At 42.5% G+C, this 27464-nt stretch overlaps 1 protein-coding gene and 1 pseudogene across 1 annotated transcript in view; one reads left to right on the plus strand and one right to left on the minus strand.

Moving 5' to 3' along the window:
• sptlc2a (serine palmitoyltransferase, long chain base subunit 2a) overlaps window positions 1-27464 on the plus strand; it is a 135641-nt gene that overhangs the window by 96290 nt on the left and 11887 nt on the right. Inside the window, exons 10-11 of the mRNA XM_038773825.1 lie at window positions 22133-22268; window positions 26723-26852. Of these exons, the coding sequence (XP_038629753.1) occupies window positions 22133-22268; window positions 26723-26852 (266 nt within the window). The remainder of the gene's footprint in view (window positions 1-22132; window positions 22269-26722; window positions 26853-27464) is intronic.
• On the minus strand, window positions 5512-5852 carry LOC119950924 (annotated as a pseudogene).

Below are 27464 nucleotides of genomic sequence, written 5' to 3' on the forward strand. Positions count from 1 at the left end.
AAATATTTTTCACTGTACCTCTGTACACGTGACAATAAACAAATCAAAATCCAAGATGTTTGAAAGCTAGTGAAAGAAGGAAATGACAGCTGAAACGAGTTACAGGAAGATGTATACAATCTAGCTGGGAGCTGGCAGACAGGTGGCAGATGGAATTAGTCTAAAGAAATGCAAAATGCTTTCTTAGGACTAAGTCGAACAGCAATTAATGGTTATTGTATTAAAGAAGTTTTTTATATTACTTTGAAGCCAAACAAAAATTTGTAATCACTGTAGCAGATTACTCACAATTATGAGCATAGATCGCAGCAAATGCTCACTGGGTCATCTTGTTTATGTTCAAGGTGAACTCTGTTTAACTTGTACCAGATGATTTTCCACTCGACTGGAAGTCATTAGCCTGTTCTGTGATGCAGAGATATTTGTGTAATCTAAGTCCTGTATTTGTAGTTTATGGATAGTGTGTGGTTACATATCTTTAGCTGCCTGTTCCAATTTGAAGATGTGTAACTGTAAAAGTTCAAGTATTGGAGCCACAAGTAGGTAATGAAAATTTGTTTCTCGCTACAAAAATAACCAATATTCTCAACCTGCTGAACTTATGAAAATCGTGAATAATTCGAATTGGCCATCCCTGAACGCGTATCATGAAAAGAACAGGTGTATGCATCAAATTTGTCAAATTTTGCTAATCCTGTTTCCTAGCCAGTGCATTTTGTGCAATTGGGTGAAGCACAAATTTGACCTGGAGCCCATCCTAATCAGTTTTTTTTGTGAAAACTTGACAAACATTCAAAGACGCACTCATTACACAGATCTGTGATTTCTGGTGGGGTAGTGGGGGTTACAACTTTGAAGTAAATCATTCTGACATTCAATTTTACTGCTGGTCTTACAATACACATTCTTGCACCCAGAACGCTTGCATGTTGGCCTTAAGTAACTCCAGATATGTTACCAGAAATTTCAAGAGGGGGGGTGGGTTTAAAAAAAAAAGCTTCCAGATGTAGAGGCCGAATCCTTTTGAAACAGTTTTCTCGGCATTCTTTTCATCTGCCGACAGATAATTACAGCGGCCGGCTTCCATTTTCAAGCTTATAAGGGGCAAGGACGCCCACACAGAGTATCAGTCAATCTGCAAAGGGTCTTATGGTCTCGACAGGAAATAGAGCGGCACTCAAACCGCAGAGATTAATAGGGTAACCGTTCTTAGCTGGTTGATGAAAATTACTGCGGGTTACTCGGCCCAGGTTTCGGGTCGCCCTTTCTTTTTTAAATAGGAATTTGCAGTTTTGAGATCGGTTTCCAGGAAATGAGGAAGATTTGTGTCCGACAGTTGTTTTTTCCTTTCCCTCTTTTTTCAAAAAAGAAAAACATCTGCAGTCTGATAATTGTTTTGCCTCCCATTGGTGTTAAGTTTGACCTGCTGAACTGCGATCACCATTAAGGGAATCTATACAACAGACTGTTGTTGGACCATTACACGATACAATATCGGTGGCATCAGCAAAAACATTAAGACTGTGGATGAGTCACATTTTCTTCATACAAGCATACATCGGAATCAGGAGTAGGCCACTCGGCCCCTCCAGCCTGCTCGACCACTCAAAATCATGACTAGTCTAATTTTAATCTCAATTCTACAGCCTGCCTACTTCAATAACCCCCCCCCCCCCCCCCCCCCCCCCCTGCTTATCAGGAATCTATCTACTTCTGACTCAGTAATATTCAAAGACACTGCCTCAGCCACCTTTGGCGAATGAGAACACAGTGTCTCAACGCTCAAGAGAAAAAAAAGTGTATCCACCTGATCTGAAATACCAAACAGTACATATTGTCCCCTCAAATTTGAGCTTCATTATGGGATGAAGTGTGGTTGGATAGCCAGCAGACTGTCATGGATGGTTCATTCTGAATCTCCTAAAATAGTGCAGCACTCTTTCTGAGAATAATCCTGTTAGTCTAATTTTCTGCTCTTTCCCCATGTCCCTAGAAATGTTATTCTCCTTCAGATATTTATCTGATTCATTTTTTTAAAGGCTACTGTCGAATCTGTATTTACCACCCTATCAGGCAGTGCATTCCAAATCCTAACCACTCCAGCTTTTTCTTAATGTTGTCTCTGATTCTTCTATGAATCTCAAATCTGTTCTCTCTACTTATTGACCTTTCAGTAGTTGGAAACTGTTTCTCTCTTCATTTTCGTTATCTGAACCCTTCATAACCCCACAGTTATGTAACGATCCGGTTCAGATTTGTCTCATTTAAGTTTGTTACCCGTGTTTCTTGTGCTGTGAAAGTTTATTTCCGTTACCCCTCATGACAAGTGGCACGGCTCTGCTCAGACGCCTTGTGTTACAGGCCTACCCATTAGTGCATATCTTCATTTCCCACATCATGTTAAAAGTCAACGAAAATCAGATTGACAGGTATTGATAAAAGCCTACTGTTCTATATGGTGAATAACTGCTGTCGCGGGAGCCCTCGTTAATGGGTGGAGGGGGGTGGGTGTGGAACGTTGAATTAGGTTCTTCTGATCATGTTTGAACTGCTGTTTGCAACCAAACGGGAAGGTTGCATGTACAAAATGACCCACGTTCTCTGACTCTTTTCTCTATTAAATGAGCTGATTATGTAAGCTTGCTGCAAATACATTATAAAATACTTTTTTAAATCTTTAATAGACTAGAGAACACACAGCTGCTGGTTTTAATTTTCCTGCCATCTGAATATCTATGGATATATAATGAAAGATGGCTTTAATGCCATTAATTTAGAAACTGACTGTTGCTGTCCCATTTGTTTCACCTTTTCTGATGGAAGAATTATCCCAAATTCTCCTTATACTGGAGAATGGCCATTTTCACAACCGTGATCTTTTAGAAATGGGAGTACTTAAAAAAACAAAAACAAATGGGCACCTTTTGCCAGGGTTGTTTGATAAGCAAAGTTTCTCATTAGAACTTGAATTGCCTCACTGATCTTCCCATGTTACAAAGCTTTCCTTCTATTCTGCCTTTTGTATATATAGTTGGGACTGTCAATCATACTTGTATACCTCAGCTACTGTGAAGGATTCTGGAACCAAGGTTTGTTCCGGTGGTGAGTGTATCTGGCATTAAGATAAATCTGATCACTTTCCTGATATTGACGTTGTGCCACTCAATGATTTGCTTCAGCAAGAGCTAAATGATGCAGTGGTCTGGAAAGAGCCACGGGCTTCATTTAAGGCTTATTCCTTTGGGTGAGATTTGAGGGTCAGTAGGCTTTGACAACTGCTAATGGACAAAAGTAAAAGCATTAAATGGTTCAAGTGTAACCATGTTGAACTTGACAGGCAGGCAGTGTCATTAGTATTTATTGGCGTCCATTAAAGTTGAGCCTTTGTCTGTGGACGTAAAGTGCTGTCATTGTTGTAAACCCTTCTCTCGACAGAAGACTGCAGAGGGGTGGTTAGTTGCTAGCTTAAGACTTTCAAGAACCACAATTGGTATTACCACTATAATTTATGCAACATGGGCAATTCATTTTCATTCTGTTTGCACCTGATCTGGAACACCTAGTGAAGTATATTGAGGTTGTCCTTTCAAGTTTGATCTAGAATGTGGTGAACTATTTTCTGCAGATCTCACTGAGGTTGAATTGTGTGATGAATTAATAGCAGTATACAAGAAGCAAATCAAAAATGTTTTTTTCCTGCCATCCATTGGTACTGACCAAAAGTTAAAGAAGCCCAAGGTTAAAACACAAGTGTATGAAAATGAACCCAGTCAGGTTTTCGCATTGAATTTGACCGCGGATACCGAAATGACCTGCTTCTGAGGCAAAATCACATGAGACGAGTAGCAAGAGCATTTTGCGTATCAGGTTCCACATCAGCTCTGTTTTGATCGTAGAGGGCAATGATGTTTGTTTCAGAAGGGCCCAAGAGCTTTGCCATCGTGGTGGAAACCTGTTCAGCATGCAGGATATTTATTATCACGGCACCTACTTTAAGAAAAAAGAAAGTAATATAAGTGGCCAATGTGTGGGGCAGCTTTGTTTCAATTTATTTATCTTTGTTAGGAGCTGGGTCAAAAGGTCTTTGATGTCTGCTCGGGTTACCAGTTTTAGACTGTGCTAGTATATGACTGCTTTAGTGGTCTGTTAAACTGCATGAGACCCACACCAGAATGTTGTTCAGAATGCTTGTGTCATACTCATGTTAAGATGGAGATAAATGGTAGCACTCTGATTAATGAAGCCCTCCAATTTATTACGTTACATGGTAGCACCAAGTAATTTAAAGTATCAGTTCAGAAACCTGAGAAGTATAAAGTCCAGCTGTGGTAGCTTTGAGCCCCAAGCAGCAACAGTATCTGAGCAGTAAATAAAATGTTCCAATATTGTAAATTTGTTATTTTTAAAACTTCCTTGATAAAGCACAATCCAATAATGATTCAGTTCTCATTTCCCATTGCATCTTATCAAATAGGTCCTTCAACACTTGTGCACAGGATAGATCTCTGCAGTTTTGAAAATTTGTTCTTGGATGTGGATGACCTGGCAGTATTTTCTGCCCATTTCTACCTGACTTGGGGGCATTGAGCCAGCTATCTAGTGTAGAGCTAGAGTCACACTAGCCAGACCAAGTTGGTATGTAAATTCTGAAGACATTAGTGAACTTTTCACAACACTGGTGCTTTCTCGGTAATTTTAACACGGGAGAAATTAAGTTTCACCAATTGTCATGGCGGTTGCTTTTAAAGCACAACCATTAGGTTTTCTTTTATAAACTGTAAATATAGATGAGGGAGTTGGACACAAATTAAATGCATAAGACTTACTGAAGTTGATTCTGTAAAATTAAGTTTGACCTACACTGGTTTGACCCACTCTTGTTTAATGAAATGAAATGAAAATCGCTTATTGTCATGAGTAGGCTTCAAATGAAGTTACTGTGAAAAGCCCCTAGTCGCCACATTCCGGCGCCTGTTCGGGGAGGCTGTTACCGGAATTGAACCGTGCTGCTGGCCTGCTTGGTCTGCTTTCAAAGCCAGCGATTTAGCCCTGTGCTAAATTGTTGAGTAAGCATATCCAGGTTGACCATAAAAATAGCATTTCAACCCAGTTGCTTCCACGCTAGTAAATTTCAGCCAGTGTGACATCAGGTGTTGTGTAGTTGCACTCTACACCTCAAAGCTAGTGTTGAAATTTGAAGCAGCTTTCCGGTGCTGATGGTCATCCCTTGACTCCTACTGAAATCACTTTTGTGTGGGAATCGAGTCATCATTGGAATAGCTTCACAATAATGTCAGTGGATAATGAGCATTAGGATGAGGCAAGGGTGTCTGAGATCAATGAAACAGTGGCCAACCACGAGTCAGTGCCATTGTGGGACATAATAATAGAATTCCTAATTTACAACAGCATCTTGCATTTAAATACCACCTTAATGTGCTAAAAGTCCGAATGTAATCCTTTTTTAATGTTTCTCAATTGGCTTTATTTCACAAAACAATTTGTACACATTTATTGAGGTTGCCCACGACCACGGCCGAATCTGCCTCTAAACTGGAATTCTGCACCAGCAGCAGCTTCAGCCTTCTTGTCTGACCCAAAGGGAGCAGTCCACCTGTAAGTGTCCCTGTCAGCTTCACCTCGAAGACGAGCTGGACAGTCCTCACCGAGACCGTTAGGTCTTGGCCTGGCTGTCTCAGGATGGGTCTGGCGACATAGGGTAGCAGGAACAATTTCTGGAGGAAGGTGAAGGTAGTCACGTAGGTACTGCATGCCCTCGTTTGTGTCGTCCCCCGTCCCCCCCTGAAAAGGAGCTCATAGATGGCAATACGCTTCTTCTTAGGCATCAGCATCTTGAGCGCTTATAATGCGTCTAAAGCAGGAAAAGACAGATCATGCGCACTTGCAGCCTCTTCCTCCTTTGGTGAGGACCTGAGTATTCCTCCGAATTTAATCCTGAATGATGCTTCCCATCCCCCATCCAAACAATGAAGATAACTGAATTTAAAATGGTGGTTATGGCTGACATTTTTATGTAAAGTTATCATTTTTAGAATGTTGAGGTCCCAGAAAAATGTTACAAATAGTTAGGCACGTTTGGACTAGATATTGGGCAAGGGCACTGATTTCAATATTAATTAGGCTTGCATTTTATCTAGCATCTATTTTTTTTAATCTCTTGGCCACCACTCACTGTTTTACACAACCTTGCGTTGACGTACAGTCATCGTTAACTAAGTACAGCAACTACTTTGTGCACACCACAATCAGTGATGAGATGACTGAACAGCTGAACCGTGTTGGGTGCAGAAAAACCTGGTTCTGCCATTCGCACAAGGCACTAGGATACATTTTTTTAAGATCAACCTGCAGAGGTTTTTATTGGTCCTAAATTTTTTTTTTCTTTCCTTGTCTTCAAAATTGACTTAAAACTGCAGAACATGATGACAGCACTTCCGATAATTCAGCATTCAACCCTGCTACTATTCCAGTTTCAGCCCAAAAAGATTATTTTCAATTTGGGAGGCCTGAACTTCAGTTACCAGGTTGTGTGCATTGTAAACTGTACTGAAAAAGAGTGATGCTCGATCGCAACAATTAATGTTGGGATTTTCAGAAAATTACTTGCACATTTCAGCTGTTGGAAATTAACCTGTATTTAAATTTTACTGCAACTATTTCACTGCATGTCGCTGCTTTATGTGGTCGTAAACTTGACATGTCTTTTAACTCCTGCTGCCTTGTTCTGCTTACTTCCATTCCACCGTCCTCCCACAAGCAAGAAAAAGCCAAATGATCTCTTTTTCCCTTGAGAAGCAGCTCACCCTGCCCCAGCCATTAAATTTATCCTTCCATTCCAAAGAGACAAGGGGCTGGGTTCTCCGGTCCCCCAGCCGCATGTTTCTCAGCAGTAGGAGGTGGCGCGCTGTTCCCAGCTGGCAGGACTCTCTATTCCCACCGCTGGCAATGGGATTTCCTATTGAAGACTCCTCATGCGGCCAGGAAACCCATGGGCAGAGGTGAGCTGCCGTCTGCAACATAGAATCGGCTGCCAGCGAACAACCAGAGAATTCTGGCCAAGGTTTCTGACTTCTGAACTTAATCTTAGAATGACCTTTTCTGGGGATTAACTCGGGACAGCTATGATATTTATGCACAAGTTCTGTTGTGCTATATATTGCAGTGCAGGAGCATATCTCATCTTTGGATGTGCATATCCCCTGCATTTAAAAACCCTGAAAGTGGCATTACTTTGTTTTGATATCGTGTGATTTTTGATTACTGTGAACTGATATTTGCATTTTACACTCCAACTCAACTGCTTTACATTCTAATGGCTACCACAGAATTAAAGTGTAACTCTCCTTTAACCTTATGCCTCAAGTTTTCAACCAATATATGCAAACATAAAGTTCAGATAGTCAATGTTTTCACAGGAGTATAGGGAGTACTCGGGAATGAAGCCAGAGTCTAATATGTACTTTCCAATAAAAATAGTGGCGAAGAATCCGATTTTTGTGACAAGCTCTCAAAACAGCAATGACCAGATAATGAGTTTTTGTGATGCTGATTGAGGGGTAAATTTTGGCTAGGACACCAGAAGAACTCCTCTGCTGTTCTCTTGAAAAGTGTCACGATATGGATGCAAGGTTCGGAGGGATGTGGGACAAAAGCAGAACTGCAGATATGCACCTGATTTATTTGGTGGAATGGGTTTGAGGGGTGGACGGGCCTACTTGTGTTCCTGTGTTTCTATAGCACAAAGTGTAGCAATTGTCACAGACTCGATCACTGTTAGGCGGTATTTGTGTCGTGCATTAAGCTCCTTCAGTCTGTCATTACTTCTCCTGGAGTTGAACTTGAATCCCAATCTTGGACTCAAAGTATAACCATTTTGAGAGTCTAGTGCTGTTGTACCTAACTAAGAAATTGAGTCAAGAAGAGATATTTGCATATAGAATGCCCTGTTACAACGTTTCGGAATTAAAAACCCTGAAAGTGGCATTAGCCTGTTTTGATATCGTGTGATTTTTGATTACTGTGAACTGACATTTGCATTTTACACTCCAACTCGACTGCTTTTCATTCTAATGACCACCACAGAATTAAAGTGTGGCTCTCCTTTAATTCCATAATTTGGAATTATAGGTGGCTGCAGTCATTGGATGTCCACAAGGCTCCACACACAGCAGATAAATGAACTACTTGGTCATTTGTTTGTGGGGATGTTGGCTGAGGGAGGAATGTTGGCCAGGGGAACATCATTATTTAAATATTGTAAAGTGATGTTTTCATACAGCTAAGCAGACACGGTGCTGTCTAATATCTCATCTGACTGACATTCTCTGACGATGTAGCATTCCAATTTCTGCCTTGATCATGGAGTTGCAAACTGGGGGCGAGTCCTGAGTTCGTAAACCTCTGATATGGGTGAGAGTGCTTGCAACTGAGCCAAGCTGGTGCAAGTGCTGCTGAAAATTCTGTAATCCGTTTAAAATCATAACTCCACTCTGTTTTACTATGACCAATTTTTTTTGGGGGGGGGGGAAAGAGTTGTATGCAGTGCTCATTTCCCCGATTAGCTCCCAAAATGCAGGTTTCTTGATGTTGCACACCTCAAAAGTTTGAGATTAAATTTCCAATACTTACCCCTCACTCTGCTAATAGCAACAACAATAAAACAATTCAAACTGTCTCCATAAATGCTAAATGCATGTTTAAAAAACCATGACCGAAGGATGCAACTCGCCTTGAGTTTCATGTGTGGTGTTCTGCTTTTTGCAGGTGGACCCTCTTGTTTTGCTGCATGTAATCCAACCTGGCAAATGTGTTTTTTTTAAATCCTGTCTTATTGGTGTCTCTAGGTGGCATGTAGCAGAGGACTTTATAGAACATAGAACAGTACAGCACAGAACAATGCCGAGCCATGATCACCCTACTCAAACCCACGTATCCACCCTATACCCGTAACCCAACAACCCCCCCCCCCCTTAACCTTACTTTTATTAGGACACTACGGGCAATTTAGCATGGCCAATCCACCTAACCCGCACATCTTTGGACTGTGGGAGGAAACCGGAGCACCCGGAGGAAACCCACGCACACAGGGGGACTGTGCAGACTCCACACAGACAGTGACCCAGCCGGGAATCGAACCTGGGACCCTGGAGCTGTGAAGCATTTATGCTAACCACCATGCTACCCTGCTGCTGCAGTTAGGGTGCATCTGCTCATGTCTAGAGAGAAAAAAATCAACAAGAACTGACCTCTCTAAGCCTGTCGACTGCACTCAAGGGCTGTAACTTTACCTGCAAACAATGCGTGGGAAGTTGAAAACGATACTAGCCTAATACAAGTTCTGGCGCCAGAACCATGAGGGTGTAAGATCTTGGGCAATGCAATTGCATAGTGACATAAAAGATATCAAAGCACTTGGCTGAAACTCCGAACTACAATCATGATTAATGGTCCCAGGCTTTAAATTGCTTTGACTTGTATGCCCCCGGGTTTAACAAAGACCCTTTTACTGTATATGCATTCATGTTCTCTCTATGGTTTTATAAAGGCTGTCAGTTGTTGGCAGAAGAATAGAGTAATTTAGTTCTCTTTTCTCATCGGTCTCTCCTCTCTCTCTCTTTTTCTCTCTCTTTTTCTTCTCTTCCCCCCCCCCCCCCCCCCCCCCCCAAAACAGCCACTATCACTACCAACCACCCAACCAAAAGATTACCGTTAAGAAATTTGGTCATTTTAGAAGTCTACCTGAATTCTTAACAGCAATTTCCTAAATGTTGGCAATTGCACAGAGCTCTAATCAAATTTACAATAAGCATAAACAGATAAATTTGTTGTATATATTTTAATCCTAACCTTTTAAGGGGCTACAGGAAATGCAATGTCTCCATCAAAAGAACTAAAAGTCCACACGTGATTTTTACATCATTGGATTCCAGCAAAAATAAATTCTCCACGATAGGGCAGCACAGTAGCATAGTGGTTAGCATAAATGCTTCACAGCTCCAGGGTCCCAGGTTCGATTCCCGGCTGGGTCACTGTCTGTGCGGAGTCTGCACGTCCTCCCCGTGTGTGTGTGGGTTTCCTCCGGGTGCTCCGGTTTCCTCCCACAGTCCAAAGATGTGCGGGTTAGGTGGATTGGCCATGCTAAATTGCCCGTAGTGTCCTAAAAGAAAAGTAAGGTTAAGGGGGGGGTGGGGGGGGGGGGGGGGGGGGTGTTGTTGGGTTACGGGTATAGGGTGGATACGTGGGTTTGAGTAGGGTGATCATGGCTCGGCACAACATCGAGGGCCGAAGGGCCTGTTCTGTGCTGTACTGTTCTAAAAGACCCGCTGAAGGTTTTCCTTCTCTCATCTTCTTTGCCTAATGAGGTTCCATATAGATTTACAAACTTGGTTCCAAAAACCTCTGGCCGTACTCCTATCCTTTTCCATAAACTTGCCCGTGTGCTCTAACCTGCTAGTTGTCCACATGTGAGACTTGCATCCTTGAAGGCATAGCACCGCTGATCGCAATGCATATGCACTGCCTGGTTAAATAAACTTAGAATAACCACTGGGCTTGAAGTGCAACCATACAGCAAAGCCAGTCACTGCAACAGTGGAGAGCGAGAATTGCAAGAGTAACTTGAAATTAAAAGGAACACCATGCCACATTCCAGAGTTTTTTTGATGTGAAGTGAATTGCTTTTTTTTTTTGTTGTGTAGTAACCAATTTTCTATAGGATTCCTTTAAGACTTTTTTTAGGCAGTCAGGATTTCAATTTTGCATCCCATTCGGAGATGGCAGAATGGAATGAGCTCACTCTGTGAAAAGCTTTGAAGCAGGGTGAGAATAAGCAAGGGCTCCCCTCTCATACACTGAGTACAGTCCAACTTTAGCGAGGCCCTGCAAGATGATAAATGAAATATGTTGTTCATGGTGTATTTTGTTCTGTCGGTTTTTTTCTCTGGTATTTTTGGACTTGAAAGCCAATTTTGCACAAAGAAATGACCTATTACCCACTCCTGAAGACAACTGGCTAAGATGAGACACAATGGCTTTAATGTATAAATTGTAGAAATGTTTGTATTGATTTCACCAAGGTTTACTTTGTTCCAATGCATGATTAAATGTGGTTGCAGCGAATTAATAAAAGGATTTTTGCCGCCGCGCCCCCCCCCCCGACCTAGGTCTAGTATTGCTCGTGTTTTTTTTAACAAGTGGGTGGCTGCTGAGGTAATGGTTTGCACCATTGTTGTCTATTGACGTGGTTCAGGTGCCCCACTCTGCCTTGGCAATTGCTTCCCCATTTAGTGGAGAGGAAGACAATGGGCCTATTTGCAATTTGCTAGCCTTTTGGTTTTCCTGGGCCATCTTCTCAGACAGCTGAGTTTTTCGTTTCTGGTCTCCTCTTCGAATGCTCTTGCTAACAGTCAGCCTCCAGAAGTCACGGCCCCCCCAGTTGTCAGTGTCGACACCTGCCACCTTCGTAAATCACTTGCAGATGTTCTAGTAACAGAGGTGTGACCTGTATAATATGTAGCCTAAACCACTAAGCGGACGCCTTTCATTCGACCATCTTCTGATGTCTAGATCATTGGAAGCAAGCTGGTGGCTCATCCGGTAAGGTAAATAGAGGTTTGCGCATTTCTGTTTAATCCCTGGGATCACTTCTTAGGCTTTTGTTTCTAGAGTCATACATTTGTGGAGAGCAAGTGATCACTGAAGGGAATGATCCGTGCACAAAGAAACGAGTAAAACCTACAAATGTAATCAGGAAATCAACTAGTGCTCATTTTAAAAGAAAAGTAAAACAAATTATCATTCAAGCTTCCCTTATTTGCTTTTCTCCTATTTCCATTAGTCGGTCTCCTTTTTCTGTAATCTATCTAATGTTTTTTTAAGAAGCCAAGAATTCCAAAAGTAAATGGTCTTGTCTGCCTTTTCCTGTCCTGGTATCCAAAATTGATCTAATTCCCAAACTGCAGTGTTCATCAATGGGGTCCCATGTTCAGGTAGGGATTGGATCAAATGCAGAAGTTTGTTTTTGCCTCTACGTCTTGTCATTTACAGTTGAGAGGGTAGACTAATTAGATACATTTTTCAAAATGCCATTGAGGCCGCAATCTTTTCTTTTCCTTTTTTTTAATAAATTTAGAGTACCCAATTATTTTTTCCAATTAAGGGGCAATTTAGCGTGGCCAATCCACCTACTCTGCACATCTTTGGGTTGTGGGGGCGAAACCCACGCAGACACGGGGAGAATGTGCAAACTCCACACGGACAGTGACCCAGAGCCGGGATCGAACCTGGGACCTCAGCGCCGTGAGGCAGCTGTGCTAACCACTAGGCCACCGTGCTGCCCTAGGCCGCAATCTATACTGTATCATTCTATAACTTGTGCATTGTGCTGTTTACATTTGTGCTTTCCACATTGAAAATGCAGTGTGACCAGCATTTTTTGTATTTCTTCAACGTTTGCATTTAAGAAACAAAGAAGAAATGCCAAAGATTTTAATTACTAGCTGTGTATTTCTAGAATCCACAAAACGCAAGTTCCAAAAAGACCTTTGAAACCAAATGTACTGAATGCTGCCAGATCAGACATTGTGAAACCAGGAATTCACAATGATTCGTTATCCAATTTCCAAGAGCATTGGCGTCGAGGAATTCAACTGGGACAGATGCTGTCTCCCGTTCGATGTCCTCAATGTGCGTTCTCACTGAGACTATTTACTAAATAATGCCAGTGACATTGATACCGTGGAAGCTTTCTCTCAGATTTGGTGAGCTGTCCCATTCGTGTTGGGTTGAGTGCGGAGTGGCTTCCTTCACTACTGAAATTTTCATGATTCTGTATTCATGTAGCCAGAGTGTTTATAGCGCAAAATTGTGGACTCTTAGGATTATACTTTACAGTTATCTGACTGTCAGTAGGACTGTTCTTTTTTGGAATAACGTGCGCTTAGAATATGAGCTATCGATTAGCCTGACCTGGTGATACATCCAACACTGCTAGGAGCTGTACTGTGGATTGCTGGTGTCTACACTTCTGTCCTCGTGGGCTGCATAGAATCATATGATTGAGCCACCAACCACATAAAGCATTAATTTGCTGCTGATGCTAACTCATCTTGGCTGTCTAATTCAAGATTTACCCACCGATCAGCAGTTTTTAAAAGAAAAAGCCCCTTTTCAAACTTCCAAAATTTAAACAAATCGACCAGGGATAAAAGTGTCAATGGGGCAGAGTTGACTAGCATGAGAGTTGCAGTGTTTGTCCCAGGATATTGAGTTTGCTATTAACAGGACATATCAGATTTTAAAATCTGAATATACCCATCCACTGTAGAAAACGTTGAACCACAATCTTTACTGCTAATTTTGAACTTCCTGCTTTAATGCAAGTCAGAGTTGGACTGTGGAGAACTCTAGGAAGTTGGATACTTCTGCTATGCTTTTCTGGGTGAAGCTTAGTTTAATTTTCATGCTATAACTTTAATGTGGCTGGAGCTTTTCATCTTTAAAACAAACTACTAATGTGGGTTGGCAGAGGGGTTTCCTTTGATATTGTTGGCCTCTAATTTAAATTTAGCTGTAATTGCTCTCGCGTAAACTAACCAAGCTGCTAAAATTCTTAATCTAGTATCATTTTCACTGGGCTAACTTTAGTCTGTATTGGTTCTCCTCCTCCCCAGGGTTTTATTTTATGCGTGGCGCATGTAAATCTGCAGCCGCTGTCTGTCCCTGGCCCAAAGATGTTCCACTTCTACATTTATCTGTAGTTCAGTAGAAATGTCAGGGAAACCACTCAATATGGGTCTGTGTTACTCTAGCAGGGATGGTTTTGTCTTTGGACCTGTGTCAGTCTCAAAGTGCATGAGTCAGCGCAGAGGATTAGAAAAAAGTTGATAAATTGCAGAAACTAAGAGCTGGATAAATAATACCAGTTTGACTTCAAACTATGGGTGAATTTCCTTTAAAGCTGTCATGTGGTTGGTTCCAAGTGTGAAGTTATAAAATAAAATTAAGAGAAGTGCCACTGCTATGATCTTTTTATAGATACCCAAGTTGCAAAAATATCAAATACAGGGTAAGTTTTAATTTGAATCATAAGATGTAGGCATGAGTTTGTTATGGAACTTCAAATATACTGCAGCACGATTAGGTTGGTTGTGAATACAAGCTCACCTGGCAGAACTTGCATTTACATTTCCCCTTAATCAGGAAAAACCAGATAAGTTTATGGTATCAGAATTGCAATGGCAATCATTATTACATGGTGGGTGATAATTGAGGCTTTGGAAAGGGCGCAGTGCAGGGTCACATGATTAATGCTCAGTTTAAAGCATCTTAGTAAGATAAGCTCAAAAGACTGGGGCTCGAGAGAGAGGCGTAGACTTAGGGGTGATTTGATTTGAGGTTTATAAGCTAAAGGGAATAGATTGTGTTTGTGTAGGAAGTTTGTGTCAACGTGATGGGAAGACCAAAGGGTCACAATTTTCAATTATGCAAGGCCAGAATCAGCAAAAGCTGATCCTAGTTTCTGCCTGGGGCAGAGATCACCTTGTGTAAAAGGTAGGACTATATAACATTAATCAGTTACTGAGTGGTCTCCAGAACTAGCTTTAGAGGTCAGAAGGAATTTTTCAGATTTTATTTTTCACTAATTGGCCTGGGTTTTTTAATCTATTTGATCACCTCTCCAGGAGATTACATGGTGGCCTGGTAGGATAAGGAATGTATATATTATGATGCACAAAGCATTATACTTCTGTGGGCCAGACTGGATGGACCAGTAGGTCTTTTCCAGTCTGTCTTTTTCATTTGTATGTGGCTGGAGCCATTGAAATCTTTTATAAAAGTTAATTTTGGCAAAGAGAAACTTCTATTCAGTAATAGTGGCTTGGTACGTTTAGAGAACGTGCATATCGCTGAAAAGCGAGACATGTTCCCGTACCGGCTTCCCCGAACAGGTGACTGAATGTGACGACTAGGGGCTTTTCACAGTAACTTCATTGAAGCCTACATGTAACAATAAGCTACTATTATTGTTATTCTTATGTTGCCAAAGCTTTTCATCTTGCACTCATCAGGGCAAACACAAGAATAGCAATATTTTAAATGATCACAACCATTTGTACTACTGGCTATACATTTATACACAGTGATCTGTTGCTGCAAACAAATGGAATGTGGTCAAACCTTGCATCTTTTTTTGCATTATCCTGGAACTTGGGCGCCTATAATTCTCCATTGCCACCTCTTATGGCTACCTTGGCCAAAGAGTCAACTTGATGACCAATCAGGATCTTTTCTCCTGCCGTATGAATTGTATTCATTTAAAAATTTGCATTCTTGCATTTATCCTGATGACAGTATTTCATAGAATTTACAGTGCAGAAGGAGGCCATTCGGCCCATTGAGTCTGCACCGGCTCTTGGAAAGAGCACCCTACCCAAGGTCCACACCTCCACCTATCCCCATAACCCAGCAACCCCACCCAACACTAAGGGCAATTTTGGACACTAAGGGTAATTTATCATGGCCAATCCACCCAACCTGCACATCTTTGGACTGTGGGAGGAAACCGGAGCACCCGGAGGAAACGCACGCGCACACGGGGAGAACGTGCAGACTCCGCACAGACAGTGACCCAAGCCGGGAATCCAACTACCCTGCACATCTTTTGGGTTGTGGGGGTGAGAAGATCCACGCAAGCATGCAGCATGCGGAGGATGTGCAAACTCCACACACTGACCCAGGGCTGGGATCGAACCTGTTCGTCAGTGCCGTGAGGCAACAGTGCTAACCACTGTGCCACCCTAATGACTGTGTGATACGTGTTAACATTTTTTTATCACAGTCTTGATCATGTGCTATTAAATTGTTCGAATGGAACCTTGTGGGTATTCCAGCAAGTGTGTTGGCCATGCTTATTCCTACCTCACGCTGTTGAGTGGAGCACTTACTGACTTCCCCTCTCCCGCCACTGCTACATTCTCCACACACACACACACACCCCACCACCCCTGGATTGGGGGGGGGGGGGAGAGATTTTGCTGCGCGTGAAGAGATTGAATATACAAAATGTACTCTAATAGAAAATAGTAAACGGATATCTGATGTGATCCAACTTCTTGAAGGAAATTCATGAACTGTATGTAGAGGGTAATTAATGCAGATGCAAATATCAGATTGACAAGCTAACTAAATGTAGGAAATAACTTCACAGCAAGTAAACAGAACTGATATGCACAATTTATGACTCCAAGCCATTTTCTGTTACAGGTTGATTATTACAAATTGTTCTATAATCCGGTTTTACTCATTCAAATGTACCCATGTTACAGACTGAATGTCATCCCCACGTTTTGCAGGTTATCAGAAAGTGTCGATAACTTGACCTTTGGCGTTGATGCCCAAATTGCTCTTTACAACAGAAGTAATGACCTGTGACTTTCGGTTACACTTGCCAGGGTAATTTCTGTGAAATGTGTGAATACGCTGACGACCAAACCAGTGCAGAGATCACCTTTTTATCTCTACCACTATTTTGATGTAGAATCTAGCATGCTCAGGATTACAATGGAGAGCAGTAGAAACTTCCGGCAACTATAAGACATAAGAGCAAAATTAGGTCACTCGGCCCATCGCGTCTGCTCTGCCATTCAATCATGGCTGGTATTTTCTCATCCCCATTCTCCTGCCTTCTCCCAATAACTCCTGATCCCCTTATTAATAAAGAACCTATCTATCTCTGCCATAAAGACACTCGGTGATTTGGTCTCCACAGCCTTCTGCGGTAAAGAGTTCCATAGATTCACCACCCTCTGGCTGAATAAATTCCTCCTCATCTCAGTTTTAAAGGATCGTTCCTTTAGTCTGAGATGGTGTCCTCTAGTTTTTCCTAGAAGTGGAAACATACCTTCCACGTCCACTATATCTAGGCCTCGCAGTATCCTGTTAAGTTTCAATAAGATCCCCCCCCCCCCCTCATGCTTCTAAATTCCGAATACAGACCCAGAGTCCTCAACCATTCCTCATACGACAAGTTCTTCATTCCAGGGATCATTCTTGTGAACCTCCTCTGGACCCGTTCCAAGGCCAGCACATCCTTCCTTGGGTACGGGGCCCAAAACTGCTCACAATACTCCAAATGGGGTCTGACCAGAACCTTATACAGCCTCTGAAGTACATCCCTGGTCTTATATTCTAGCCCTCTTGACATGAATGCTAACATTGCATTTGCCTTCTTAACTGCTGACTGAACCTGCACATTAACCTTAAGAGATTCGTGAACAAGGAGTCCCAAGTCTCTTTGTGCTTCTGATTTCCTAAGCATTTCCCCATTTAGGGAATTCCCCATTCCCCAGTCTATGCCTAAATTCCTCCTTCCAAAGTACACAACCTCACACTTTTACACATTGTATTTCATTTGCCACTTCTTTGCCCACTCTCCTAGCTTGTCCAAATCCTTCTGCAGCCCTCTTGCTTCCCCAATATTATCTGTCCCTCTACAGATCTTTGTATCATCTACAAACCCCGAACAGGTGCCGGAATGTGGCGACTAGGGGCTTTTCACAGTAACCTCATTTGAAGCCTACTTGTGACAATAAGCAATTTTCATTTCATTTTTCAAACTTAGCAACAGTGCCTTCAGTTCCTTCTTCCAGATCAGTAAGAAGTCTTACAACACCAGGTTAAAGTCCAACAGGTTTGTTTCAAACACGAGCTTTCGGAGCACGGCTCCTTCTTCAGGTGAATGGAAAGGCTTGTTCCAGAAATGTTTATATAGACACAGTCAGAGATGCCCCGGAATGCGAGCACCTGCAGGCAATCAAATCATCAAAGATGCAGAGAGAGAGGTAACTCCAGGTTAAAGAGGTGTGAATTGTCCCAAGCCAGTTCAGTCGGTAGGCCTCTGCAAGTCCAGGCTTGTTGGTGGGGGCCGAATGTAATGCGACATGAATCCCAGATCCCGGTTGAGTCCGCATTCATGCGTGCTGAACTTAGCTATAAGTTTTTGCTCAGCAATTTTGCGTTGTCGCGTCTCCTGAAGGCCTCCTTGTAGAATGCTGACCCGGAGATCAGAGGCTGAATGTCCTTGACTGCTGAAGTGTTCCCCAACTGGAAGGGAACAGTCCTGCCTGTTGATAGTCGCACGATGCCCGTTTATTCGTTGTCGCAGTGTCTGCATGGTCTCGCCAATGTACCACGCTTCGGGACATCCTTTCCTGCAGCGTATGAGGTAGACTACATTGGTCGAGTCGCACGAGTATGCGCCGCGTACCTGGTGGGTGGTGTTTCCACGTGTAATGGTGGTGTCCATGTCGATGATCTGGCATGTCTTGCAGAGATTACCCTGGCAGGGTTTTGTGGTGTTGTGGTTGCTGTTCTGAAGGCTGGGTAATTTGCTGCAAACAATGGTTTGTTTGAGGTTGCGCGGTTGTTTGAAGGCCAGTAGTGGGGGTGTGGGGATGACCGTGGCAAGATGTCCATCCTCGCTGATGATGTGTTGGAGGCTGCGAAGAAGATGTCGTAGTTTCTCCGCCCCAGGAAAGTACTGGACGACGAAGGGTACTCTGTCAGTGGTGTCCCGTGTTTGTCTTCTGAGGAGGTCGGTGCGGTTTTTTGCTGTGGCGCGGTGGAACTGTCGATCAATGCGTCGAGCGCCATATAGTTCTTCCAGATCATTTATGTATATTGTGACTAAGATTCACTTGCTTTACAAGCTCCTAGAATCACAGTATGCTGTGAAGAGGCTGAGTGGTCCGAGGCAACAGGTGGTGGAATTTGATGTTGGTTTTAAACAAGTGTCATTTGATGTCCTACTTTCTCTTGTACTTAAAGGGAAAGCACAAACTAAAACTGTCTGCTATATCCTGCCATTGAATGTAAGCTTAAAATAATCATTCTCAAATGAAAATTCAATGTCTCTCCCTCCCACGCTGCTCCTTTCTGAAAACTTCTGCTCAGTAGTTATTGTAATTAATTGGCGAAACACTGTGTAATCACAGCACTCCAATGCATTAAACGAGTTTTGCTGGGAACCAAATCTTTATTTTTTGCCCTTCAGATTGCCTTCAGCAAACTGTATAGTTAGTCACAGTTTTATTTCAAGGAAACGTATTATTTATAATTTGGGTTATTTTTGAATAGGTGCACACTTCTACCCCAATAGCCTGCAATACCTTCCAAGTGGCCAGTCCGAATTAAACCAGTGGGCCATGGCAGATCCTTTTTATTATGAAGAACACCCCAACCAAGTCTGATCCTGTTGTCTCATGGCTTGTTGCAAGTGCTTTTAAGCAGATATCACTGGAAGGTGATCAGGATAGAGACCAATAACCAATACCTGTTTTGTTTTTTAATTGTTCCCTTCCTGGCCCAATCGTACAACAGGCAACTGCACATTCCACTGAAATGAGCAAATTCAGTATAAATGGGGGATTCAATCTGGGGCCAATCTGGACTGTACGACGAAGCTACTCACTGGGTGAACTAGTGCTGTAGATATTGTTCTAAAAGCTGAATGCCAAGGCATTGTAGGAGGTACTGAGGCTAATGAGTGGTGTGGCAACTCTAGTAGATACAACTGTTAATTGTGATTATTTCAATGACGGGGATGTGCTGAGCAGTCGCGCATCAGGTGGCTCTCCCGCAGGTGGTGGGCCGGCCAACCACGCCCACGTGTTCTGGGCAGGCCCCAGACTTGTCGGGTTCTTTGAGGCGATGTCCAAGGTTGTGGTTGTGAGGGTGGAGCCATGCCTGAGCGGCAGTCGTCGGGGTATCAGACCAGCCAGAACTTCATATGGGGAAGAGGGCCGAAGCCCTTGCATTTGCTTCACTAGTCGCCCGCTGGAGAATCCTGCTCGGCTTGTGATCAACACCACCCACCGCTACAGACTGGCTGGCAGACCTATCGGAATTTCCATACCTGGAGGAAAGCAAACGCACCATCCAGGGGTCGCACGATGGCTTCCACAAAGCGTGGGAGCAATTCAACAGCCTGTTTGAAGCTGACAACGGATAGAACGGGGGAAGAGGGGCAGAGGACACTTGGGAACCACTAGGGCCACACAAAGTAGACAGGAAGGAGGGAGAGACCCAAGGAAACGCCAGGAGGGAACCCTGGGAGAGACCAACATGGGGCCAGAGGCCCATCACTAAGCAATGAAAGCAAAGGGAAGGGCCTTGGATAGGGCCCAGAGACAGTAGAAAAGGGGAGGGAGGTGGAGAGGGGATGCTAAAAAGGAACCGCATGTAAATTGTAAATTTTCATTCATCTTTTATACAGTGTAAAAATGTAAACTTTAATTAAAAATATTTATTTTTTAAAAATTTGTGGTTTCAATTTCCTTTCCGGTTATCAGCAACTTCCAATCTAATTAGCATGTAACAATATTATTTTATTTAAAGTTGATAATGTTGTTTAAAAAATGTTTTTATTACAGTTTTAACATTTTGTACAAAATTACAAAAAATACAAACAGCTCTTAACCAAACGTAAACCCCCAAAACAATCCTTCAATCCAAGAAACAAGAACCCCCACTTAACCTTCCCAGCCCAACAGCCAACAGTGAAAACTCTCTGAAATACAATATAAACTGCCGCCATATTTAGTAGAACCCTTCAGTCGACTCCCTCACGGTGTATTTGAATTTCTCGAGGTACAAAAACATTCAATAAATCCCCTAGCAATGCCGAAGCACTCAACGATGTTACTAGCCTCCAGCCCAATGCCTAACCAGATCTGCGCCAGAGCCGGCAACAAGACTCTCGCTCTCTCTCTCTCTGCCGGAAATAAGCCACTCAATCCTCCGGGGGGAAAAAAGACTTGGGCAGGAACAACAAGACACACAAACTTAAAAACTAACATCAAGGCAAGATGTTCATCTTGGGGCAGCATGGTAGCACAGTGGTTAGCACTGTGGCTTCACAGCCCCAGGGTCCCAGGCTGGGTCACTGTCTGTGCGGAGTCTGCACATTCTCCCCGTGTCTGCGTAGGTTTCCTCCCACAGCCCCGAAAGACACGCTGTTAGGTCACTTGGACATTCTGAATTCTCCCTCTGTGTACCCAAACAGGTGTGAGAGTGTGGCAACTAGGGGCTTTTCACAGTAACTTCATTACAATGTAAGCCTACTTGTGACAATAAAGATTATTATTATTAACCAATGGGACCCAGCCAGCCAAATATAATGGAGACTATCCCACCTTTCTAAGTCCCCCTTAACTCTCTTCGCCAGGCTCGTATAACTCTACCTTCGGAGCCGTGCCTAATCCTGGACCCCTAAGTATCGAAAACTGTCCCTGGTAACTGAAATGGCAAAACCCCCCCCCTCCCCAAAATCTGGCTCTGCTACTGACACACCGACCACACAATATGACCCCGGGTCCCTCACGTGGAGCAGCCAATCATCTGCATGTAATGATACCCTATGTCCCACTCCAAGCATTCGACGACCTCTAAACAATGGGCAACGGCGTAATTGTCAGGTAACAGGGTTTTTAACGGCAATACTCATGATAAAAAATTTCACAAAAGGCGGCCTGTGAATTGATGTGCTGTGATAAATTTTAAATACATCTGTTTGCCATAAACTGCGAGATTGAAGCTCAAGCTTCATAGAATGATAAAGGCCATTGCCCATTGAAAATATCCCTGTACCACAGTATATTAATTCCTCCTCATGGCATCCCCGAGCCTTGAATAGTCCCAATGTTTTTGCCCCTAATAATTTGTATGGGATTATTCCAAACATGTAATTACTGCTTGGAGTAAAATGAGTTATTTCTGCTATCTTTATTAATAGCATTAATTTACTTCCCATTCACCATTTTAGCCAGTATGTAATAGTTTACATTAAATATTTTAAAATTAATTTACTACAATTGCATGAACGCCCACATGATATTGCAACTTTCAACATCTCCTAGCTGTTTATTTCATGTTCAGTTAAATATGCTTATAGCACATGCCCTTAATGAGCATTTAGCCAAAATGTGCACTTTAACGAGCGACTCTGCAATACGTTTTAATGTTTCCGAGCTGGTGCAATGCCCTCTGTTTAGTTGCTCCCGTCGTTTAAAATCACTAATGTGTCGTGTATTTTTTTTCTTTGCTTCATGTTTAGGTCAAACCCGGGTTCAACAGCTGGCGGAGAACACTCGGTACTTCAGAAGACGACTGAAGGAAATGGGATTCATTATCTATGGAAATGATGATTCACCAGTCGTGCCTTTGATGCTGTACATGCCAGCCAAAATTGGGTAAATTAAAAACATACTTGGGCTTTGTAGTGTAGACTCAAACTTTGTTTTTAGTTTCCTCCAGCAGTCTGCAGTAACAAAACTATTACCTTACTGGCGGTTTCACAAAATAACTCCACTAGAATGTGGCTTAGAATTTTTTTAAAACAATGGAACAAATTAAAAATCAGTAGTGTTATTTCCCCTTATTTACAAATGAGCAAACTAAGTTTGCAATTCTGTACTGTGCAGTCACCATGTCCCTTGGAGGAAGGGTAGTAACTACCAAAATTCCATTGATTTTAGAACGAATGCCTGCAACGTTCGTGTTCTCAATTAAGAGACTGGAGCACGGATCTGTTTCCACTATCATTTGCACTCTGGCTTGCTTCCCAGTGGAGAGTTAGTAGTCTTGGCTGTGCATGGGGAAAGAAAGCAAAGCTGGTCAGATCTCTTTGCTGCATTGCTTCATTGTATCTTCTGAACTAGCCATGGAGTTATTTACACTGTAAACTAATCTATCTTTGGGTCAACATTATCTTCCCATCTGGTTATGATTTTTCAAAATTCCATAAATTATAGAATGGCCCTAGCTGGTTGGAAGTTGGCAAATGTAACACTATTCAACCAAGGAGGGAGAGTGGAAACTGGGAACGGCAGATCAATTGGTGTGATTCCAGTTGTCGGGAAAATGTTGGAATCTCTTAAGAGAGTCTCGAAGATTGGGCAGCGTGGCGGCGCAGTGGTTAGCACTGCTGCCTCAGTGCGCCGAGGACCCGGGTTTGATCCTGACCCCGGGTCACTGTCTGTGTGGAGTTTGCAAGTTCTCCCCATGTCCTAATGGAGAATAGAACGTCAAGGGTTTGAATAATATGTTTAGAGGTTCAAAGGGTCTCACTCCCACAGCACTCTGGTCGCCACATTCCAGTGCCTGTTCGGGAAGGCTGGTACAGGAATTGAACCGTGCTGCTGTCCTGCCTTGGTCTGCTTGCAAAGCCAGCGATTTAGCCTTCTGCTAAACCAGCCCCTTGGCCACGCTAAATTGCCCCTTAATTGGAAATGTTAAAAAATATTTAAAAATTGTTGCATGATCCGTCTGAGGTTTGCACGCGGGACCCTGACTTTCAGTCAATTGTCATTTTAATTCAGTCAACTTTCATTTTAATTCTCTATCTTGCTCCCACTCTGATCTTCAAATGAAGCTCGACACAAGTTCAAGTAATAGCATCTCTTTTAATTAGCAACTTCACCACCTTCTCGACTCAAGATTGAGTTCAGCCAGTCTAGATCACAAACTCTGCCTCCATTTTGTTTTGTTTTTCCTTGTTTTTTTTATTCCATTTGTTTCCCTTACTTCACATTTGGATAGCAGCCATCCTGCCATTCTCATCTCCTCCAGATGTATCTTTTGCTTCGTACAACATTTTGAGAGAAAATCATGATGACATGAAAAAAATCAGGCAAATCCAGTCATTTGGGACTGTTCTGCTGGTTGCATGGTTTTTAAAGATTATTTAGTTATTTAGAAACGGAAAGCCCGTAGTGGTAGAGACAATTGGCTAGGTTGATGGAACTGGTGCTTTTGATAGTTTGATGAGCTTAGCAGCCCTGTAAACCAATGTTTACCGAAGGCTGGTTGGTAGCCATGGAGAATAGAACGTCAAGGGTTTGAATAATATGTTTAGAGGTTCAAAGGTGGAAATGAGGTGTGAACTTCAAGTACATTCTAAAAGATGGATTGAGACAATAAATGAAAGGGAGTGGATTTAAGATGGAGGAGAAAGATTATGGTCTCAAGTTGTTGGACTCGATGTTGAGTCCTGAGGGCTGTAACGAGCCTTGTCACGTGGACGGACAAGTTAAATACAAGAGCAACAAGGTAACAGATGCAGTAATATGTGAGAAAGTAAGAGGGTGTTCACTTTGCGAGTAACAGTAGGAGAGCAGAGGACTTTTTAAGGAGCATGAAACTTGGAAATATGGATGCTCCGAGATCTGAGCGTGCTCGTACAAGCTAGCATGCAGGTACAGCCAATAAAAGCAAATGGCATATTGGCCTTATTACAAGGAGATTGAAGAAGAAGATGAGCAATTGTATAAGGCTTGGGTGGGACCACAGCAGAGTACTATGTGCAGTTTTGGTCTACATATCTAATATATTTGTGTTCGAGGCCAAGGTTCTTCCATGTGGTTGATATGGATTTGAAAGTTGCCCTGTGATGAGAGTCTGTACGTTGAGCCTGTACACACTCTAGTTTAGTAGAAATTACTTGAGAGATAATCTTATTGAAACATTCCGGATTCTAAAGGGACATAAGCATAAAGATGCAGACATTGTTTCCCGTGGCTGGAGCATCCAGAGCACTGGGTCAGTCGCAGCATAAGAGATGAATTATTTAGTATTGAGGTGGGACAAACTTTCTTCACTCGAGGGCTGTGAATCTTCTGAATTCTTCACTCTAAATGGTTATGGATGCTCCATTATTGAGTATATTCAAGGCTGAGATTTATTTTTTTGTTTCTCCAAATCAAGGTTATCGGAGTGGGGGTTGAAAGTGGAGTTGGGGCAAAAGATTGAGCATGATTGTATTGAATGGCAGAGCAGGTTCAAGGGACCATATGGTCTACTCCTGCTCCAGTTTCCCATTTTATCGTGTTTTTTTTAAGGAGCCCGGGTTAGAGAGTGGTTTGCGGTAAAATGTTTCCCAAAAATAACATCGTAACCCAAAACCTTTGAGTTAATTACTGTTGTAAAAACCTCCAAAGCCCAAGTTTAGGTTTGCCTTATTTGGCTCAGTTCAAAAGAATGTCAATTATTCATAGTACATATCTTTGCAGCCAAAGATTCTTGATCATACATTCCAGGGTGAGTGTAGCTATGATTAGATGCGATTCACTGATTGTTAAGAAATTAATGTTCCTCCGAATTCACTAAAACGTGCCACATGTGACTGTTATTGGATCAGTGAGGTAGATTGGGGAACCAGGAGTTCCTCTTGCATAGTAGAGTAATCTTGTGATCACAAAGGCAGCATAAATTGCGCAGGTTTTTCCGCTAGCTTACCGTATGAATTCAAAATAAATTCCAGGTGGCAGCAGAAATACCAATCCTTACTATTGATGTCGGCAGAGATGACATTTTCATGGTCCTAGCGCAACTGGACCCATGGTGCACCATATTTAATCTAACTAGATAGCTTGTTCACCAAATGCAGCTTTGATTATATCTGCCTTGGACTCTTAATGAATTAGTGAATGCGAAAACAAAGGGGTGATTAAGAGAATGTACATGACAGATTAGACTACATAGATTAGTTCGAGTACTCTGTGCAGTTGTGGGCATCTCATTTAAGGGATAACATTGGAACTAAGAAAAAAACGTGAATTGTATGTTTACGAGGATGATTACAGCAGGCAAAGGATGCAAATAAGAGACACTCGGAGAAGCAAATACTTTATGGGCAGCTAAGGTGTGGGATGGGATAGATGGGCTCACAATTTTGCAAGTTATGGAGAAGGTAAATAGTGAAAGGTTGTTTCCACCACGGATTGTTAAGAGACAGAAATTTAGCCTTCGTAATCCACTTCTAGTACCTCAAAATATGACTCTGAATTATAAAGACCTCAAGATCTCTAATGTGAGGCACACTCGTGTATGATGGGGATAGTTATTGAATTCAATGTCACCAAACAGAGGTAGGGGAGAGCGGAATCATCCAGGCATCTGCGCCTGATATTGAACACACCTCCTGGAAGTTAGCCCATATAAACATGGGTCAAACTTGATTCTATTGGCTTACACAATTGAACAGCCATGGATGCTGGCTATTTAGACATGTATGGAACAATGCGCCCTTGTATGAAGTACTGCAGCCTGAAGTGAGGGGAGCTGAAAGAGAAAACAAATGTTACTTTCTCTTTTGAATCTCATATTTGTTTTCTTACATGATTTGCAGATCATAGTCTGTTGATGAGATTAGGTTGGCTTAATGTGCGTGAATAGGTTATGGTGATCGGATTTAGAATACAAAACATTAAGTGAATTCCATTAACTGGATATCAAAACAAAACATTTACTGGCCATGATGACCAAATTTGGTCTATCCTGTTAGTTTTTCTTTCAAAAACAAACCACCTATGATATTTGGGGCAGAAGAAGCTTTATTGCAGTGATTCCTATTACAGTTTTTAGTCCCTTCATGGGTGTCATCAAGTTCTTTGCAAGTATCCTAAAATAACTATCTTAACATTGGACCTCCCATGATGTCAGCACCTTAGTGGTTCTTATGCTATATATTTTTTAAAAGGCTGCTGCAAAGGAGGTAATAACTTCAGAAAAATAACCTAATTTATAGCAGTTTTGCTTTTAACATCTCCTTACTCTCTGCAGCCCTCCAAAGACCCACAACTTTGCTGCTCCCTCCCTGTTTTATTGTGACTCATTTTTAAAATATATATACATATTATTTCCGCAGTGCTTTCGGTCGAGAAATGTTAAAAAGAAACGTTGGCGTTGTGGTGGTTGGATTTCCCGCTACTCCCATCATCGAATCCCGAGCCAGGTTTTGTGTATCTGCTGCTCACACCAGAGAGATGTTGGATACAGTAAGTATTTTTTTTCCCCCATTTTAAAAGCTGTTCTTTTTCCTTACAGGGTAGGTGGGAATAATGGGTGGCACAGTGGTTAGCACCGCTGCCTCGGGACGCCGAGGACCCGGGTTCGATCCCAGCCCCGGGTAACTGTCCACGTGGAGTTTGTACATTCTCCCCGTGCCTGCGTGGGTTTCACCCCCACATTCGATCCCGGCCCTGGGTCACTGTTCGTGTGGAGTTTGCACATTGTCTCCGTGTCTGTGTGGGTCTCACCCTCACAACCCAAAGATGTGCAGGGTAGGAGGATTGGCCATGCTAAATTGCTCCGTAATTAGAAAAAAAAGAATTGGGTACTGTAAATGTAAAAAAAAATTTTTTTAAAGCAAAATGAGCGGTCAGGATAAAAAAATTTAATATAAATTTAGAGTACCCAATTCATTTTCTCCAATTAAGGGACAATTTAGCGTGGCCATTCCACCTACCCTGCACATCTTTTTGGTTGTGGGGGCAAAACCCACGCAAACATGGGGAGAATGTGCAAACACCACACGAACAAGTGATCCAGAGCCGAGATCGAACCTGGGACCTCAGCGCCATGAGGCAGCAGTGCTAGCCACTGTGTTG

Source organism: Scyliorhinus canicula, chromosome 2, assembly GCF_902713615.1.
Source record: "Scyliorhinus canicula chromosome 2, sScyCan1.1, whole genome shotgun sequence".
In the NCBI taxonomy this organism is placed as follows: Eukaryota; Metazoa; Chordata; class Chondrichthyes; order Carcharhiniformes; family Scyliorhinidae; genus Scyliorhinus; species Scyliorhinus canicula.